The 21591-nt window shown below is 43.4% G+C and overlaps 1 protein-coding gene across 1 annotated transcript; it reads right to left on the bottom strand.

The window, feature by feature from the left end:
* Window positions 1-2203: 2203 nt before the first annotated feature.
* EIF4EBP2 (eukaryotic translation initiation factor 4E binding protein 2) lies at window positions 2204-20130 on the bottom strand. The gene is made up of 3 exons (XM_003271200.4): window positions 19689-20130; window positions 4161-4346; window positions 2204-2525 (listed from the first exon to the last, which is right to left on the bottom strand). The coding sequence occupies exons 1-3, from the start codon at window positions 19831-19833 to the stop codon at window positions 2494-2496; spliced, it is 363 nt and encodes a 120-aa protein (XP_003271248.1). The 5' UTR covers window positions 19834-20130; the 3' UTR covers window positions 2204-2493.
* Between the last annotated feature and the right edge of the window lie 1461 nt (window positions 20131-21591).

Here is a 21591-nt window from a genome sequence, read left to right as displayed (position 1 = left end):
AAAATGGCATCTTGATACTACTAAAGCTCATGCTTTAAATCCATTCCTCACCGTTCAGTGAGGAAGCCAAGTTTTCACACATAACAATAAAGATCAAGAAGAGTTCACTCTTCTGCTCACTGACAGACTGACTAGCTGCTAGTTGGGTCAAATTCCACAGGATGCCAAGGCCAGTGTATGAAGAATGAAAAGCTTCATTCCCAAAGAATCAGGCTCCCCAGGGTACAAAGAGGTCCTGAGCATGCTTCTTATGTAAATTACAGCGCAACTTAGGTTTTTCCAAGAATATGTAAAATGAGACTTGGAGTTTAATTAAAAACAGAACAGGGATACATTAAACAAACAAACAAAAATTACTTTTCTGATTATCAATTTTTTTTGAGACTCAAAGCATCCCCAAAACATTGGAGATCCAGCTTATTCCTGAGACATCAACCATCACAAAAGGTTTTCACTCTGAACTATTCACATTTTTGTAGCAGAAAACAGAACAAAGTTCTGCAGACATCCTTCCTCTCTTTCTAAAATATATTCACAAACAGGGTCTTTTCATAGTTCAAAAGAAAAACAAACAGGTTTCTTTCTTGGCCAAATGGCCTGTTATTCTCACCCTGGGATCTGATTTCTTAATAAAAAAGTTCAGGGCACCAAATCCAACCAGAAATTCCCAGGACACCAGTGGCTACTTAACTATGAGGGGATGGATGCTTTAGTCTTCTATGAGGGGAATCATTTTCCCGGGATTATTATGCTGCTCAATAGTCCCAGGACAGGTAGGTGGGAAGGAGGGTGAATGCAAAAGCGAAAGGGTCACAGAAAAGAATGAGGCTTTCTTGAACAACCCATAGCAAGGCAGAATGGTCCAGTTTTACAAACCACCCACTACAAACTCCAAACATGCACACCCAAAACTAGAGGGGAAAGGAAAGAGCTCCTGGGGGACTAGGGAGACAAAAGATGGTGACATAGAACAGCAGACTCGCCTATGAACATTTCTCAACTTCCTAACACTGGAAGATGTTTAATTAAAAAGTTGCTGTTCAAAATTGTACTGAAAACATATCTAAAAATAGGTCTGTAGTCATCTTAAAAATAAAAGGTCACTTCTCAGATAAGAGGAGTGACAGATATTCTCAGATACCAACACTTGAGGTATCTTTGATGTAAATTTGAAAAATGGCCTGGTAGAGAAAAAGGAAGGAAAGGAAGGAGAGAGGAAGAAAGTAAGGGAGGTAGGGAGAGAAATTCAGAGTACAATAGGAAAGGAAAGAAAACTGGGAGGAACACATTTTTTAAGCCCATGCTTATCTATCCCAGCAGCCAAACAAAGCAGATCCACAAAGGGAAAAAATGCAGTTCTTTTCTAAGAACATTCTGAAAATCAACTTCAAACTCAAAACATAAGAAACTGCAATCTAAGAACAACTACCACAATGCTCACTGGACTTAAAAATGACGACTGAGACCGGGTACTCAAATGGGTCAACGTTCTTCAGAGGTCATTCTTAGGCATTATCTGACAGAATACTATGATCAGGCCTTACCCACCAAGTGGAGGCTAAAGTGCCTCTATTACTTGGTATGGACCTGCTCTAGGAGCAGACAAAATCACTTTGCTTTCTTGAAGTACAAGAAGACTCTGCCAGCAACAAGATGCAAGCAGGGAAGAGTGGCAGAAGAAGACCAAAACTGGTTACCAAGGGCTCTCTTCCGATGTACAGAGAAGAGCAAAACTGGTTACCAAGGGCTCTCTTCTGATGTACAGAGTTAAAAATATCTGCACAAATGCACTAAGTAAAAGAATGGGAAGATGAACTATAAAGACAGAAGACATTCCTCCCAGAGGAAAGAAAGGAATTGGACCTCAAAACAGTGTCACAGGGTAATGCTACCAGAGTTGCACAAGCTGTGCTCTGTCCCAAGGGACGAATACCTCAAGGTAAAAGGGAAAGCAACTCTCTTTTTATCATTTCCCCCTGCTGGTTTTAAAGACTCCAAGCCCAGACTCTTGCAACACTGAACCATAGGTGGGATACAGGGAGGAGAGACAGAGGGTAAGGAATATGAATGGTGTTAGGCCCACCAAGCTCTGTATCCCTTCCCCAGACTTCCCAGCCAGGCAGTTGTTGGTAGGTTGATATTTGATTTGGGACAAAATTACAGGGTATGAGGGTGGCTCTCAATAAAAATACAACTAGGAAAGTCAGACTTGAACTGTTTTCCTCTAAGGGCTGCTTAGCTCTACAGAAATACAGCAAGGGCTTTCAATCTAACCTGTTTAACTGGAAAGGGCAACAGGAGACAGGGAGAAGAAATGGTCAGACGAAGCTCATCTTCCCATCATTTGGCACCCACAGGAAGACGGGGAGGTGGAGACTGTAATGGGGACTGCTGGTATTGCCTCTTCTGTCTTTTCACTGCTGATCCTATTGGCCAAATCAGGTGCACACAAGTATCAGTGTTGCTGCTTTTCTTCTAATCCTTGCAGGAGAGTCAGATGTCCATCTCAAACTGAGCATCATCCCCTAGTTAGGACAAATAAAATGAAGAGTTTAGCACATACACAAAAAAGCATAACTGCTTTAACTGTCATTCCCTCTATATGAGAGACAAAAAGTAATTCAAACTGTCCCACTCTCTGCTGCCTTAAAACAATTACTCTGCTTTGCTTTGGCTGGTCTTAATCTGAAAAAGAAGAATGGCAGTCCCATCACCCATGCAGAGAAGTTTTGGGGAAAAGGACACAAGTGAAAACATCCCCATTGTCCCTCTGTCTTCAGGATGACTGAACAGCAGCTCTTGGGGAGCTCTTTGCCATCTCTCAGGGGAGCACATTCTTCTGGAGGCTTTGGACTTTGGCCCTGCTCCAAACTAACACTTTGTCCATTAAAAAACTCATCTGAAATATGACAAAGCGGAATGCTGGCCCACATCTAGGGGTCACCAAGTGCAGTCCCTGAGGAGTATTTCAGGAGCTGGCCACTCCTACCACACCATTCTGCTTCTACAGTGATAAAGAATAAAAGAATGTGTTGGAGGAGGGGTAATTTAGGTAAACCTTAAAGGCAGTTCTGGAAAAGAGGAAATAAACCATACTGCTTTTCCTCACACCATATAAAAGAAATTCATATAAGAAACAAGGTTGGCCGGGCACAGTGGCTCATGCCTGTAATCCCAGCACTTTGGGAGGCTGAGGCGGGCGGATCACCAGGTCAGGCGACCGAGACCATCCTGGCTAACATGGTGAAACCCCGTCTCTACTAAAAAATACAAAAAATTAGCCGGGCGTGGTGGCAGGCGCCTGTAGCCCCAGCTACTTGGGAGGCTGAGGCAGGAAAATGATGTGAACCCGGGAACCAGAGCTTGCAGTGAGCCGAGATCATGCCACTGCACTCCAGCCTGGGCAACAGAGCAAGACTCCATCTCAAAAAAAAAAAAAAAAAAAAAAAGAAACAAGGTCTATTTGCCTGAGGGTGATGGAAATGGGGGCTATGAAACTGTTTTGTTTTCTGTGTGTGTTATCCTTAGTCCAATGAAGCCTAGGCCAGGCAGTCCTTAAGGCATGGTTCAAGGAGTCATTTTTTGGGTTTATCATCCTGATTCTGGATTCTTTTCTCCCACCAACTACATCAGATTTATGATTTAGAACTCAGGGTTTTCAGAGCATTTCAAGAAACCTTTGGAGGAGGAGGGAAACCTTAGAGACATATAACTGAACATTAGTTATTAACTGAAGAATTGGCCAGGCACAGTGGCTCACACCTGTAATCCTAGCACTTTGGGAGGCTGAGGCGGGCGGATCACCTGAGGTCAGGAGTTCAAGAACAGCCTGAGCAACATGGCAAAACCCTGTCTCTACTAAAAAATACAAAAATTAGCCAGGCGTGGTGGCAGGCGCCTGTAATCCCCGCTACTTGGGAGGCTGAGGCAGGAGAATCGCTTGAACCCAGGAGGCAGAGGTTGCAGTGTGCTGAGATTGTGCCACTGCACTCCAGCCTCAGTGACAGAATGAGACTGTGTCTCAAAAAAAAAAAAACAAAACAAACAACAAAAAAAAAACAAAACAAAACTGAAGAATCAATAGCTTCTCAACCTACAGCAAACAGACATTCAAATTCCAAGAGCCACGCTCTAGGTTTCCAACACTGTCATTCTCTTACCAACTGCATGTTTCCTGTCGTGATTGTTCAAGTTGTTCAAATTGTTTACTTCTACTTTGGAGTCTTCAATTAAGGTGCCAGGGCTAGTGACTCCTGGGATATTGGGCAGATGGCAGGGTGGGGTCTGAGCCATGGGAGAATTGCGACGATCCAACAGAAACTTTCTGTCATAAATGATTCGAGTTCCTGGAAAACAGGGTTAAAAGGAGTTTGAAACAATTTAAGGGGTTATCAACATATAATACTACCCAGGAAATTAATTTAAATCCCATGTAATCCTAACTTTTAAGGATTTTACAATTCAAGTCGAAAGCATAATCTCTAACCTCCCTGCCTGTAAACAGGCTCCTCTGCCATCTGGAATGCCCTTTCTCTTCTGCCAGGGACACTCCTGCTGATCCTTCAAGACTCAGCTCCAACCATCACTTCCTTTATGAAGCCACCCCCACCCCTCACTTTTTTAAAGGGTTCTTCCTCTCCATCTTACACACATCATATATTACAGGACTCCTGTTTATCTGTCTCTTTATAGACTTTGAGTTTCTTATGTCAGGGCTATGTCTTATTTATATGTGACCTAGGCCCTAACATTAACATCTTTAAGAAAAAAAAGTTTTAAATGAAAGAATAAACAAGTATGAGAAAAAATAAACAGCCCCTTTTAAAGGCTTTCCAAAGAAGGACTGAGACTGACATTCTTCTCACAGCTATAGTCAAAGGTGAAACTGGCAGCCCCTCTCTATTCTACAAAACAATCTGCTTACCAGTTAAGTGCTACCTGAATGTTTTATTTTATTTTATTTTTTTGAGACGGAGTCTCGCTGTGTCGCCCAGGCTAGAGTGCAGTGGCGCAATCTCGGCTCACTGCAAGCTCTGCCTCCCGGGTTCACGCCATTCTCCTGCCTCAGCCTACCGAGTAGCTGGGACTACAGGCGCCTGCCACCACGCCCGGCTAATTTTTTGTATTTTTAGTAGAGACGGGGTTTCACCGTGGTCTCGATCTCCTGACCTCGTGATCCGCCCGCCTCGGCCTCCCAAGTGCTGGGATTACAAGCGTGAGCCACCGCACCCGGCCGGTTACCTGAATGTTTTAAAAACAGTAGTTCTGAAGAGTACACTTTAACTGATAAACAGTTATGGAAACGTGCTGCTTACAAATGGTCAACAGGTACATGAAAAGGTGCTCGACATCACTAATCATCAAGGAAATGCAAATCAAAACCATGATGAGATATCACTTCACATCTCTTAGGATGGCTATTATCAAAAAGACAAGAGAGCCTGGGCATGGTGGCTCATGCCTGTAATTCCAACACTTTGGGAGTCCAAGGCAGGAGGACTGCTTGAGCCCAAGAGTCTGAGTCCAGTCTGGGCCACATAGTGAGACCCTGTCTCTAAAAAAATTATTTTAAAAAGAGCCAAGTGAGGTACTGTTGGTCTGAAGTCCCTACTACTCGGAGGTTGAGCCAGGAGAATAGCTTGCGTCCAGGAGTTCGAGGCTACAGTGAGCTATGATTGCACCTCTGCACTCCAGCCTGGGCAACAGAGCAAGATCCTGCCTCAAAATGTAAATCAAATATAATTTTAGGACAAGGAAAGTAGAAACTTACCTTCAAACTCTTTGCTTTGAAAAACAAAACTAGAGTAGCACTCAAAAAGGCATCTAGAAATTATGAGGAACAAGGTATTCTGGGTAGCGTAAAACTTAGTTCAACTTTCAAAGGGTAAACAATTTCAATTATCTTGAATGGAAATACTTCTAATGCAGATTTAAATTCCTTTATGGCCTTCAACAGAAAACGATTCAACCCTCTTGATGAATCACAGTCATTATTATGACAATTGTTTATTATACTATGTTATGACCTAAGAAGTCTCAAGCCCTATCAAGTTGGTGCTCTGTACAGCTGAACATCACTATACAGAGTTCAGATGGTCAAGGTTGTGCTGTTGCACCCTTTCCCCACAGTGCCCTTGTCTCCTTAGACTAAGAGCTACCTTTTTTCCAGGCTACTACTATGACTCAGTCAGCTTAGGCTGCCATAACAAAATACCACAGACTGCACAACTTAAAACAACAGAAATTGTCTCATAGTTCTGGAGGCTAGAAGTCCAACACTAAGATGCCAGCATGGATCGTTTCTGGTGAGGGCTCTCTTCCTGGCTTGTAGGTAGCTGCCTTCTCTTTGTGTCCCTTAAATTGGGGTAAGGGGGCCACAACTCTATGGTGTTCCATCTTATTAGGGCACGAATCCCATCATGACGGTCCCACCTTTATGACCTCAACTGAACCTAATTAACTCCCAAAGGCACCACCTCCTAATACCATCATGTTGGGAATTAAGGTTTCAACATAAGAATTTTGGGGAGACATAATTCAATCTGTATAGCACACCCTTAACACCCTTTCTAACTTGGTGTTCCTAGTCTGGTGGATTTGGAAATCAGCAACTTGCTTATTAGCATGCTACGTAAAATAAGGGCAAATAGGGTGAAAGGGGGTCTGATGGCCTTCCAATGAACAAAGGGAAGGAGCTTTATCGATGGATTTTGCCTATCTGTTTGAGTTACCCCACTTTTGTTCATGATTAGATTTCAGAAGGGTGCGGTTTCACTGTCAGATGAGTCAACTTGCAAATTGGAACAAGATTATTCTTACTTCTGTAGTACATCAAGCTTGGAAATTGTGGAGATGAGGTGGTGAAAAAAGCACAGCACAGAAGCAAGCTTTCTAAATTATGTATCAGCAACAACACATACATTAAAGAATTGCAATTAAACCAACTAGGATATAGGTATTAGAGATTCTGCCTAAATGTGTGAGGTATAAGAGAAACTCTGAAGAACCTCTATGACCTTAAAGAGCTGATAAGACACGGTATTTTACAAGTTTATTGAAATAGCATTCATTTACAATTCATCCACTTACAGTGTATAATTCAATAGTTTTAGCTGATTCACAGGACTGTACAGTCATCACCATAATCAATTTTAGAACCCTTTCATTAGCCCCATAACCTCCCCTAACCCCTTAGATGCCACCTGATCTCCCCACATCCTGACCCTAGGCAACCACTAATCTACTTTCTGTCTCTATATGGTTTTACCTATTCTGGCCATTTCATATAAATGGAATCATACAATATATGGTCTTTTGTGACTGCTTCTTTCACTTTCATAATGTCTTCAAAGTTCGTTTATGTTGTAGCATTTATCAGTACTTCATTTCTTTTTCATTACCAAATATTTCATTGTATGTATATATCGCACTTTATCAATTTATCAGTTGATGGACTGGTAAGTCGATAAAAACAACAGTCCATCAACTGATAAATGGGTTGCTTCCACTTTTTATCTATTATGAATAACATTCACGTACAAGTTTTCGTGTGAACACATTTCCATTCTCTTGGGTATATACTAAACTAAAAAAGTGGAATTAGCCAGGCATGATGGCTCACAGCTATAATCCCAGCACTTTGGGAGGCCAACGTGTGTGGATTACTTGAGCTCAGGAGTTCAAGACCAGCCTGGGCAACATGGCAAAATCCCGTCTCTTAAAAAAAAATACAAAAATTAGCCAGGCGTGGTGTTGCATGCCTGTAGTCCCAGCTGCTGGGGAGGCTGGGGTGGGAGGATCACTTAAGCCCAGGAGATGGGAGGTTACAGTGAGCCATGATTGCACCACTGCACTCAGCTTAGATGACAGAGTGAGACCCTGTCTCAAAAAAATAAATAAATAAAAAATAAAACAAGATAGAACTACTGGGTCATATGGTAACTCTACCTTTAACCCTTTGAATAATTGTCTGTTTTTTTTGTTTGTTTTTTGAGACAGTCTCGCTCTGTCACCAGGCTGGAGTACAGCCGCGTGATCTTGGCTCACTGCAACCTCCGCCTCCTGGGTTCAAGCGATTCTCCTGCCTCAGCCTCCCAAGTACCTGGGACTACAGGTGCACACTACCAGGCCGGGCTAATTTTTGTATTTCTAGTAGAGACAGGGTTTCACCATGTCGGCTAGGATGGTCTCCATCTCTTGACCTCGTGATCTGCCCGACTCAGCCTCCCAAAGTGTTGGGATTACCGGCGTGAGCCACCACGCCTGGCCAGAACTGCCTGTTTTTCAAAGTGGTTGTACCATTTTACATTCCCATCAGCAGTGTGTAAGAGTTCTAATTTTTATATATTGTAGCCAACATTAGCAGATATGAAGTGGTTTCTCACTGTGGTTTGATCTTAATTTGCATTTCCCTGATGGCTAATTATGTGGAACATACTGTTTTCATGTACTTAACAGGCCATTCCACCACATATCTTCTTTTGATGAAACTGTCTATTCCGAACCTTTACCCATTTTTCAATGGGTTGTCTTTATTACTAAATTATGATAGTTCTTTATTCTGGATATAAATCTGTGATTGCAAATATTTTCTCCTAATCTGTGGGTTATCTTTTCATTTTCTTCATGATCTTCGAAGCACAAAAGTTCTTAATTTTCATGATGTCCAATGTATGTTTTTTTTTTCTTTTGTTTGTGCTTTTGGAGTCATATCTTAGGCCACTGCCTAATCCAAGGTCATAAAGATTTGCCTCTGTCTTCTTCTAAAGGTTGTACATTAATAGCTTTTGCTCTGACATTTAGGTCTTTGAGCCATCTGGTCCGCCTTCAGTTTTTCTGTGTGCATATCCACTTGTATCAGCACTATCTGTTGAAAACTGTTCTTTTTCCACAGAATTGTCTTGGCACCCTTGTTGAAGATCAATGGGCCATTATTGTGAGGGTTTATTTCTGGACTCTCAATTTTATTCCATTGATCTGTATGTCTATCCACATGCTAGTACCCCACTGTCTTGCTTTGTAATAAGTTTTGAAACCACGAAGTGTAAGTCCTCCAACTTAGTTCTTTTTCAAGATTGTTCTGGATACTTTAGGTCCCTTAAAGTTCCATATGAATTTTGTCAGCTTGTCATACAAGCCAGCTGAGATTATGATAGGGACTGTGCTGAATGTGAAGGTCAATTTGTGGAGTACTACCATCTTAACAATATTAAGTCTTCTGATCCATGACCACTAAATGTCTTTCCACTTATTTGGGTCTTCTTTAATTTCTTTCAACAATGTTTTGTAGTTTCCAGAGTAAAGGTTTTATGCTTTGTGACTAAATTTATTCCTATCAAATTGTTTTCATGCTATTGTAAATGGGATTGCTTTTTCTTTTTTTTTTTTTTTTTTAAGACGGAGTCTCGCTCTGTCGCCCAGGCTGGAGTGCAGTGGCGCAATCTCGGCTCACTGCAAGCTCCGCCTCCCGGGTTCACGCCATTCTCCTGCCTCAGCCTCTCCGAGTAGCTGGGACTACAGGCGCCTGCCACCATGCCCGGCTAATTTTTTTTTTTTTTTTTTGTATTTTTAGTAGAGACGGGGTTTCACCGTGGTCTTGATCTCCTGACCTCGTGATCTGCCCACCTCGGCCTCCCAAAGTGCTGGGATTACAAGCGTGAGCCACCGTGCCCGGCCTTTTTTTTTTTTTTTTTTTTTTTTTTTTTTTGAGAGAGGGTCTTGCTCTGTCATCCAAGCTAGAGGGCAGAAGTGCAATCTTGGCTCACTGCAACCTACACCTCCTGGGCTCAAGCGGTCCTCCTGCCTCAGCCTCCTTAGCAGTTGGGACTACAGGCACACGTCACCCAGAAAAAAATTATTTTTGTATTTTTTGTAGAGACAGGGTTTCACCATGTTGCCCAGGCTGGTCTTGAATTCCTGGGCTCAAGCCATCTGCCCACCTCAGCCTTCCAAAATGATGGGATAACAAGCATGACCAGTTTTGTTTTTGTTTTTGAGATGGAGTTTCCCTCTGTTGCCCAGGCTGGAGTGCAGGGCATGATCTCAGCTCACTGCAACCTCCACCCTCTGGGTTCACGCCATTCTCCTGCCTCAGCCTCCCGAGTAGCTGGGACTACACGTGCCCGCCACCTCGCCCAGCTAATTTTTTTTTTGAGACAGAGTCTCGCACTGTCGCCCAGGCTGGAGTGCAGTGGCGCAATCTCGGCTCACTGCAACCTCCGCCTCCTGGGTTCAAGCAATTCTCCTGCCTCAGCCTCCTGAGTAGCTGGGACTACAGGTGCACGCCACCACGCCCAGCTAATTTTTGTATTTTTAGTAGACACAGGGTTTCACAGTGTTGGCTAGGATGGTCTCCACCTCTTGACCTCGTGATCTGCCCACCTCGGCCTCCCAAAGTGCTGGGATTATAGGCGTGAGCCACCGGCACCCGGCCTCGCCCAGCTAATTTTTGTATTTTTAGTAGAGATGGGGTTTCACCATGTTGGCCAGGCTGGTCTTGAACTCCTGACCTCAAGTGATCTGCAAGCCTTGGCCTCCCAAAGTGCTAGGATTACAGGCGTGAGCCACTGTGCTGGGCCAAGAACAGGTTTTTCTATATGGCTCTTTTATCTTGCAACCTTGGCAAACTCACCTATTATTTCTAATAGTTTTTTAATGCATTCCTAAGATATGTTTGATTTTGAAAGCCAACACAGTAAATAATTCAGACAACAAGACACACTGAAGAACTAGCGTCTTAATGCTGTAAATGTTCTCAAATACAGCCAGGGAAAATATGACTATGAAAGTATAGTACTTATAAGTTTCTGAATTTTAGTAATTTCTGCAAGCTAAAAAAAATTTAATTGTAGTGGGTATAAAGCAAAAATACGAAATCAGCTTGTTAATCACTAATGATTTTAGGGTGTAATTCAAAAGAAACTGACCTTTTAAAAAACCAAAATTATTCAAAGAAAAAAAATTAAGATTCAACCATGGATAAAATAGCAGGAAAAAACCCTTTATTTCCTTTATTGAATATTATGTTTACTATAAACTTACATCAATTCCAAGTCAATCTATTAAAAAATCTAAAATATTTAAGGTTTCTTATACATATGCATGCACAGATGTACATCTTCTGAAGCAAGGACTTCCTAGCAATTCACATTTCACCCAGACTCCCTCCAACGCTATGTCAGCTCAATTTAATGTCAACCAATACAGCCGTAAGTAACTAGAAACAAGTTAACCTTAAGCTACTGAAGATGGAAAACAGACTACACAAAAAATCCATAGCTCATATAACACAGTATCAAAATGGGGCATGATTGTGATCAATTGATGGAGTGTTACAAAAAATAAAAAACAATTTTCCACTCCTTCTCTATGAAAAGAATCATGCTCCTTAGTCTTATATTGGAAAGTTATGAAAAAAAAATCACAACCTTGTATATGCTGTTCGATTTTCAATGTTTATAATCAAACTACAGTAAAAGCATAGAAGAATTACAGTTAAGGAAGAGTACGTAAATGTTACAAATTCTGACTTTTTTTTTTTTTTTTTTTTTTTTTGAGAGTCAGGGTCTTGCTCTATCACCCAGGCTTTAGTGCAGTGGCACGATCACGGCTTACTGCAACCTCGACCTCCTGGGTTCAGGCGATCCTCCCACCTTAGCCTCCCAAGTAGCTGGGACTACAGTCCAACTAATTTTATATTTTGTAGAGATGGGGTCTCACTATGTTGCCCTGACTGGTCTCAAACTCCTGGGCTCAAGCAGTTCTCCTGCCTTGGCCTCACAAAGTGTTGGGATTATAGGTGTAAGCCACCATGCCTGCCCACAAACCCTGATATTATAAAAATAATGAGGTTACATACCAGCAAAGTAAAGGCAAGAGGACAGGTGAATGGTGTATTTTTATACAGTGGAGAGCTAAGTTGACAGGTTGAGACACATATTATTTAGAGCTTTAAAGATAACTACTAGAGGATCCAAAAATGATAATACGATTTATAGAAATTAGTAAATGGAGAGAGGATGAGAAACGAGAGACAGAAAGTAATAAAAGTATCTTAGATTCCTCATCTTTCATAATGGGGAGTTAACAGTATTGTCTAATGTTAAAGAAATCACAGTATACATGTATTATTTACAGCAAAAATGGTAGCCAGCAAAAGCACTGTAAACAGAAACTGTTGAAAGTGGCTGTCTATTGGCATTTTACACTCTTTTACATTGTTGAAGTTTCATTTTTCTATTTTGTTTAAAAAATGTACATATTTTTCTCAGTCTCCATGTTTGGATTTCAGAATAGGAAGCTTTAGATCTAGGTTAACATTAGCTATTTATAAATTTTTCATCCCTTAGTGACCAGATATTAGGATAAATCTAATACTTTCATCCAGGACTTTCTAGATTTAACATTACTAGGGAAATATGAGAGTAAAACTGAGTCCCTTTGATAGAGAGGGGGGAAAAAACCCTATCTACCTTTGAATCTAAAAACCAGTGACTGTCAAACTGCAGAAAACAACAAGGTCAATGAATAAAGCCCAAAGTTATGTTTGCCAAGATGGCTAGTATAGAAACAAGGTCATTCAAGCATAAGGGCCTCTTTCAATACCAAGTACCTTAGTTTAAATGATTAATAATCCATGCATTAAGCTATATACTTAAGAAATTATGTAAGCTGAAATAAAACCACACAAAGAAAGTCCATCATAACATGGTTAACTTACAGGGTAGTTGTTAACTATATTTTTACAGGGAGTCACCCCCCCCGCCACTCCCCTGCCATCATAAAATTCTGTTTAACTAAGTCTGCTTCCAGAATTAGAATTAAGCATTTACTCATGCAAATAGCCTGGAGAATGAAACATTAAGTAACTTGCCTATAAACCCTCCAAAAAGGCTGAGATGGACCTACATCCTCATAAAATAGAGTTCCAAGCAGGAAAGGAGAACATGAAGTCAAACAGGGCTTTCCTCCTGGGACTTTCTCCGTTGGAGGGGAAAATCTCAGAAGCCATCAGCAGACTTCCTTTATATCTCATTTGGCCAGAACTGGTTCAGATGCCCACCAGACCAAACACTGGGGAAACTATGACTGACTTAGAGCTGTCATGGTCTATATCCTGGGGTTTAGCACCTTGCCATTTAAAAAAATGAGGGAATCTGGCAGCAAGCAAGAAGAGGGAATGGCTATTGAGCAGGAAACCAACAATGTCAGCCACATCTGCATTCAATATTTACCTAAATTTAGTAAAGATTACATACATATTAGTTTAACCAAAAAGGGTTAAAAAAAAAGTTAAATTAAGAGGATAGGAGACAGAAGTATATACATTGGGAGAAGGGTGTACATAGCAACTAAATCCTCAACTTCCATAGCAGAAAATGAATTGTTAATATCCCAAACTAAGAAAGAGGCTGGGCATAGGGGCTCACACCTATAATCACAGCACTTTGGGAGGCTGAGGCGAGAGGATCATCTGAGCCCAGGAGTTTAAGACCAGCTTGGGAAACACGGTGAGAAATCATCTCTACAAAAATTTTAAAAATTAGCCGTGCTTGGTGGCACTCCTATGATCCCAGGAGGCTGAGCCCAGGAGGTCAAGGCTGCAGTGCACATTAGCTAAATGAGTTTAAAATGGTTTCTCTGAGAGTGGAAATGGAGATGAAGGAATAGGGCATTGGAATGTCGCTTTTTGTTGTATGGCCAATAAGACTATATGACTTTTAAAACTTTGTTGCTTTCATAGGTATTAAAAAAATGTAAAAAAAAAAAAAAAAGCAAAATGGCAAGAAAAAAAAGCATGAGCACTGATGAATGTTCATTTACAAAAGGACAATTACTACATGGTTCCACTTAACTGAGATTCCTAGAGTAGTCAAATTCATGAAGACACAAAGTAGGATGATTAGTTGCCGGGGTCTGCGGTGGTAGTGCTTAATGGGAAGTTATTGTTTAATTGGTATGAGGTTTCAGTTTAGGAAGATGAAAAAAGTTCTGAAGACGGATGGTGGTGATGGTTGCAAAACAAGGTTAATATATTTAATCCCACTGAGCTGTACAATTAAAAATGACTAAAATGGAAATTTTTGTTACGTATGTTTAAAACATCAAGAGATAGTGTATTAAAAAACCATTATAAAGAACTAAGAAAAAAGATGCTTACAAAATATCTTATAAATACATACATACAAACCAACACTGCTAGGACAGCAGGGACCATGAGGAGGAAGGTATCCTTCAAGCCTAGACATTGAATTAAAAAAAGAAACAAAGCATTTGGCATGTAACTTCAATTTTCTACTAGGAATTCTTTACAATTCTCCAGCTATGTCTCATGTAAGGGCCCACCAAAAGACGAGAAACAGATACAAGATGAACAAGCAGCAAGTGCTTCTAATGCACTCAGAAAAGTCTAAGCCTGTCTCTCCCTCTCCCACCCCCATAAGGGAAAATAACAAAGGAAAAAACAGAAAGGACTTAACAAAGAAAGCATTTTCTCTGCTTTTTATTCTTTCAACTTAGGAAGGTAGAACAAGGTCTGTTTTACTGACTGAGTTATAGAACATTCATGAATGAACTTCAGTTTTAAACATCTGTTCTTCATGGAGACTCTGGATGAAGAGACAGACTCCTGAAAAGCTCTATGGCAAATAATCCAGAGGAAACTAAAAGCTGCCTAACTCTGTATTCTTCAGGGAGACGGGTGGTGGCCAAACCACATTCAGTGTGCACAACCATCAAATCCCTGAAGTACTAATAAACCAACAGAGACAATTTTCATCTTAACAAAAGAAACAGGGCTGGGCATGGTGTTTCAATCCCAGCGCTTTGGGAGGCCGAGGTGGGCGGATCACTTGAGGTCAGGAATTTGAGACCAGCCTGGCCAACATGGTGAAACCCCATCTCTACTAAAAATACAAAAATCAGCCAGGCGTGGTGGTGGGCGCCTGTAATCCCAGCTACTCAGGAGGCTGAGGCAGGAGAATCACTTGAAGCCAGGAGGCGGAGGTTGCGGTGAGCCAAGATGGTGCCATTACACTCCAGCCTGGGCAACAAGAGTGAAACTCCGTCTCAAAGAAAGAAAAAAAAAAAAAAAAAAAAAAAGCAGCTCCCTTCACCCCCGATACTCTTTATTTTGGTATAGTTCACTCCAAGTGGATTATTTTCCCTTCTTCCTGCTTTCTCCTTTTTTCCAAACCCATCCAAGGCCTTTATGACATTCTGTCCCAGTGAACCAATCATATCAACCATCCAAGAGGCAGAAAGGAAGAGCTACAGCCCAGACAAAATTTCAGACCATCACAGTTAGTTCCCCTCTGTTGCCCTTGTTATGGTAACAGCATACGTTTCCATGGGTGATGAGAACTCTGTGCAGGAAAAGAAAGGCAAAGAGAAAGGGTAAAAGAGGTATCTATGTTTCTGCTCATTCCCCAGAGCAAAACAACTCTTCTAAAAGGGCGGCAGTTCAGCACCTAGAAAGGAAATAAGGTAGCGGAAAGAATCATAGTAGCTAGCATTCCAGAGGTAGAAAAGTCTCTTTAAATGTCTGCAAACTTCCTTTCCTAGTAAGATAAGCATCTCAAAACAGTGGAGGAGCCAGGCGCGCTGGCTCACGCTTGTAATCCCAGCACTTTGGGAGGCCGAGGCGGGTGGATCACGAGGTCAGGAGATCGAGACCACGGTGAAACCCCGTCTCTACTAAAAATACAAAAAATTAGCCGGGCGTGGTGGCAGGCGCCTGTAGTCCCAGCTACTCGGAGAGGCTGAGGCAGGAGAATGGCGTGAACCTGGGAGGCGGAACTTGCAGTGAGCCGAGATTGTGCCACTGCACTCCAACCTGGGTGACAGAGCGAGACTCCGTCTCAAAAAAAAAAAGAAAACAGTGGAGGAAAAAAACTGGAATAGTCATCAGGATACTAAATTTGAGGGACCCACAGACAATAAATAATTAGCTGTTTAATACTAACAAGTTACTTAACTTCTCTGGGTCCCAGTTTCTCTCAATAATAAAATGAAAGCATTAGGTTTCTTCCAGATCACTAGTGTTATTAAAAGTGGAGCCAACTATAGTAACTTTACCTTCCTTTGAGGGCAGAGGTAGCTTCTCAATGGAAGAACCAAATATCATCCCCACTCCTCCACAGGCAGATAAAAAATAAAAAATAAAATCCAAGAGCTTTTTTTTTGGCCTGGAATTTGCCCAACAAAAAGTTTCCTCTTCCTTCGTAATGAGAAAGGGTACTCTTCTAGCAATATAAGAAATCCAAGAGGTTACAGCAAGTGTGTTTTCACCCACTTCTCACTTCCCAAACCACAGCAAGGCAATTTCGAGAAACCTCAAGGGTAAGCTGTATCTCCTCTGATCTCCAGTGAATAAAGGACTGGGAGAAACTCTAAGTTTGCTATGCTGTGAATGTCCCTGCTCAGTCTGATCATTTAGGGCATTCGGTCCATCAACTGTTGTTATGCTGGAATGCTCTGACATGTATGTGACCCTCCAGAAGGTTTCCAGAAGTTTGAAGCAGGAAATGTTAATTCCCTCCCTTACCACTAAATAGAGATTTCCAATACAAGCCTACCACTCATTTTTCTAAATGTTTTCAAGTCTGAAATATATGTTAGCACTTGACTCTACTCTTCTAGAACTAAAAATCTTATCTGTCTGCCCCTACCCCCAAATCAAGAATTTAAACCTGTTCAGACCAAGGACTGTATTTCCTACTTTTGTCTGTTGTCCCCTTTTGTGCGAACTACTCCCCTGGGCACACAAAATTTACTAACGATACCTAACCATATTAATCCAGGCGTCTGGAGGTGGCCAGATAACAAACTATTGCACCCTGGTTGAGGGAAATAAAATTACATGATGAGAGGAAGATGAATGTAGCATTAGAGATACACAAACCATCAGAGGGGGAAGTTCAATCAGTAAGTAAAGAACACCTACACAGTATTCATTGCTGTAATAGTGATTAAATCCAACTGCAACGGTACCATGTCCTTATAAAGATATTAAATAAGCCCTCATGTTAAAAGCCCAAAGATTACGGCCAGGCGCGGTGGCTCACGCCTGTACTCCCAGCACTTTGGGAGGCCGAGGCGGGCGGATCACGAGGTCAGAAGATCGAGACCATCGTGGCTAACATGGTGAAACCCCACCTCTACTAAAAATACAAAAAATTAGCTGGACATGGTGGTGGGCGCCTGTAGTCCCAGCTACTCGGGAGGCTGAGGCAGGAGAATGGCGTGAACCCGGAAGGCAGAGCTTGCAGTGAGCCGAGATTGCGCCACTGCACTCCAGCCTAGGCTACAGAACGAGACTCTGTCTCCAAAAATAAATAAATAAATAAACAAATCCAAAGATTATGATGGGCTCTCCCAATAAATACTGCTCAACATTAAAGAAGAGCCAAGATGACAAGTATTTAAATCAAAAACAAAAAACTGTGTGTAGAAACAATTTGGGGGGAAGTGATATTTGAGAAAACAGTGATTGAGTGTGTTAGGAGGAGGGGTAATGAATCAGTATTTCTGGCAGAATCTTTGCAAGCACTTTAAGAACTAATCCAGGCTATGAGACAGGCTTCTATCTTTGAAGCAACGCTTAAAGACTATGCCCTTGTTTTTAAAAGCATGGTAGCTTGACTATTTGACATAAGCCAAAAACGTGTCTAGGTGGCTCTTCCCTCAGGGGATTTATAGCTGAAAGTTTAGTTCCTTTCCCAAATAAATTATAGCTGAGTGCAGTTGTTACTATGACGTGTTCTGAACTGCTGGAAGCACAGGCATATACCGAGCAATACCACAAAGAATTCTGGAAGAAGTTATAAATCCCTTTCCATCACCTCGGAAAACAGCATCTATTTCTTAAAAGCTATCAGTTCAAGTTCGAGACAACTCTTATATGGAGCAGATTCTGGTCTGCCAAAATTTTTCAGGATTAAAAAGCAAGATCTTGCAGTGGCTCACGCCTGTAATCCCAGCACTTTGGGAGGCTGACGGAGCGAATAACTCGAGCCCAGGACCAGCCTGGGCAACACGGAGAAACCCAGACTCTACCAACAATACAAAAAAATTAGCCAGGCGTGGTGGCACGTGCCTGTGGTCCCAGCTACTCAGAAGGCTGAGGTGGGAGGATCGCTTGAGCCCAAGAAGTAGAGAATGCAGTGAGCCGAGGTCGTGCCACTGTACTCCAGCCTGGGCGACAGAGTGAGACCCTGTACCATGCTCAAACACGGGTTGGTCTTCAACTGATCATACCGGGGGGAAGATTTCTTCCATGAGTTAAGCCACCTAAGAACTCCACTATTCTGCAAAGTTAACATTTCCTTAAACCCAGCTCTCCATATATATTAATGAACTTCTGCCTGGGTCATTTAAAAAGCCTTCCAAGGCAGCCCTTCCCCCCCCCCCCCACCTCCCCCAGCGGCCTGGTTGAATTTCTCTGTAAAGCTCCCTCCTAGATTTTATCCCTTGGTGTTGGCAAGAAGGTCTCCTTACTCCACAAGCCTTGCTATTGTGCAACTGATTTAAGGATGGTCCAGGCCTAACTGCACCGGATTGGTTGTAGTACAGCTCCTGAGCCCTGCCCACAGGAACAAGGCTAGCAATCCTCTAGACCGCAGGAGCTGCGAAGTCCCCACCCTCTAGCAAGAGGCCACCCCAGCACCAAAAGAAGACAAAGTTCTGAAGTTAAAAAGGAGGCCCCGTTCCCTTCAATAAGGCTCCTCAAAATCGCTTTCCAGGCTCCTCCCTCTGGAGGACAGCCCAGTTAGGGCACAGACAACCTTTGAGCTCTCTTCCCGTGACCAAGCTTCACCTCTACCCCAGTATTACTTATTTGTAAACAGTTCCTGGTCATGCTTCGAAAAGCAATGCCAGGAAACCACCCTCTCTCTGGATTGCCTCTCTCTAGCCCCTTCCACAGGATCAAGCAACCACTCCACCCAAATGGGGTGTCCTTGACAAAGGTCCTTCAATCCATTTCCAAAGGCGTCGCTGCCGAAAGACACCCTAACTTAAGGCTGTCAGCGCCCTACCACCCCCACCTACTTTCCCTTGGCTATTACTTGAGCTTTATTTTATCGCTCTCTCCTCCCGGCCTGGGGACTCCCCTCACCCGTGGGGCCTCGTCCAGCAAAGTAAACAATGCTGTCAAAGCGGGATAACGCTGGGCGAGGCTTCCAGACTCCGCATTCCAGCCTCCTCCCGGTGTTCTAAAAGCAGCAAAAACAAGCCATCGCAGAATCCCAGGGCCGAATTCCTCTCCCAAAGTTCTTTTTTAAAAAGGCCCGGAGCCAGCTCCAAAATCAAGCATTAATTTGCACAATATGCAAGAGACAGGCAATGCAGAGTGTAATGCAAGGCCAAGTGGAGCCAAATCCGCCCGGGAAGGAGGCAGAGAGGAGAGAGAAAACTGGGTCGAATGCGTAACCCTGCCACGAAGCGGAAACAAGAGCTCTTTTTCGCGACAGGACAGCCACATTCCCGAGTGGGGCGCGCGCCGACTCGAGCTGCGGGCAAGACAGAACACGAAGTAAAGGGTCCCGAACGCTCGGGCGGGCCCAAGGGCAGCGTCCCCGGGGCTTCGGTGGAGCTGGGGGCGGGGGCGAAGCGGCCGGGCACCAAGGCGCCGAGGAGTTAGAGGACCGCGGCGGGACACCGGGCGCGGTGGACGGCTGGCCGGCGCTCACCTCCCGGTGTGGTGGAGAAGAGCGTCCCCCCGGGCGTGGTGCAATAGTCATGAGGTAGCTGCGTGGCGTCGCTGATGGCCACGGTGCGGGTGGGGATGGCACGGCTCTGGCTGGGCTGGTGGCCGCTGCCGGCTGACGAGGACATGGCTGTGGGCGCGGGCTCTCGGCTTTGTCCGGCGGGCAGGCGGCGGCGGCGGGGCCGGGGCTGCTTCGGCTCCTCAGGCGGACGGAAAAGCGCGCTCTGCGCGCTCCTCGCTCGCTTCCCCTCGTTTCCTCGTCCCGCTCCGCTCCCGCCGCCGCCCTCTCAGCCGCCGCCGCCGCCGCCGCCCGATCCTCCGGCCTCAGCCAGCAGCCTCAGCAGCAACAGCAGCGGCAGCAGCGGCGACGACGACGACCGGAAGCGGGCGAAGGCGGGAGCCAGAGGGAGTTGGGGAAGCTGGTCGGCCGGAGGTGACGTCGCCGCGGGGGCGGGGCGAGGCAGTGAGGGGCGTGGCTGCAGTTGTTGAAGGGGGCGGGGACGAGGGGCAGGGCTGAGGATGAGAGTGGCTTAACCCCGGCGAGAGGAAGAGGAGCCAGAGGGAACCTGACCTAAGTGTTTGTGAGCCCGGTGAAGGCGGACAAGGAAAACTTTCTTCTTATTATTGTTTGTCATTGTCGGTTAACACCACTTTGCTTGAGCAGACTTGAGTTTCTCATGCATTCCTATGCATTAAAAATGTAATTTTACTTTTAATTGTTCATTATTAATTCAGGCACTGCATGCACGATGTACTGTATTTTAAAAATCAAACAGAGCAGAAGGGTTTATGGTGCCACTTTCAGTTTCCGAGCTCCCCTCAACCGCTGTACCAGTTAATTGTGTATCCTTCCAAAGACCATCCCTGTATACACACATAAAGCAAGATCTAAACATTAGGAAAGGGAAGAAACCAAGAGCCACCCATGGCCACAAGAATGAGTATTATTGTATTAGAGATAAATTGAGGCATAGGAGAGGGCTTAGACCACGAGGTACCTGAAAAATCTAGATCTGGAATTCTATTCTTTCCTCGAAGGGTTCTCAAACTTTGGGTCTCAATACCTCTACATTCTTGAAAATTACTGAGGATTTCCAAGAGCTTTTGTTTGTGTGGATTATATGTATTGATAATTATTGTATTAGAAATTAAAACTGAGCCCCTGCTGATCAGTAGTGGGATTGTACCTGTGAATAGCCACTGCACTCCAGCCTGGGCAACAGAGTGAGGCCCTGTCTCTTAAAAAAAAAAAAAAGAAATTAAAACTGAGAATGTTTTAAATGTTTATTAATTCATAAAATAATAACCTATTGCATGTTGACATTATATTTTTTAATTATCTAAAACAAATAGTGAGAACAGTGGCATTATTTTATATTTTTGCAAATGCTTTAATATCTGGCTTAATAGAAGACAGCTGTATTCTCATATCTGTTTCTGTGTTCAAGCTGTTGTAATGTGTTGATTCAAGTATATGAAGAAAACCCAGCCTCACACAGGTATGTAGTTAGAAAAGAAGGTTGTCTCAGATCCCTGACGGGCTCTCCAGATCACACTTTGAGAACTACTGCACTAGGGCAGCACTACTTCTGCCCACAACATGCCCAAGGTGGGACAGGAAAGACTCATGGGTAAGGCCAACATAGCTACCATCATTCCCATTTTGCAAATGAGAAATAAGGGTAAGAGAGGTTGAGGGGAAAACAGCTATTGCTTCACTGCTCAGAGGGTCAAACAGGTGCTTGGCAAGAACATAGACAAAAGAACTTACACAGCCCAGGGCAGGCCAGGGCATTACATGGTACTGATTTTGTGGTGAGTGCCCCAAGAATCCAGAAAAAAAAGTCCCCTGCCTGTCCTACCATCTGGAAGCTTCCAGAGTTGCA

The sequence above is a fragment of the Nomascus leucogenys genome, chromosome 18 (genome assembly GCF_006542625.1).
Source record: "Nomascus leucogenys isolate Asia chromosome 18, Asia_NLE_v1, whole genome shotgun sequence".
NCBI classification, from domain to species: Eukaryota; Metazoa; Chordata; class Mammalia; order Primates; family Hylobatidae; genus Nomascus; species Nomascus leucogenys.
Note: the sequence above shows the minus strand (reverse complement) of the source record. Positions and strands in the feature narration are given on the sequence as shown.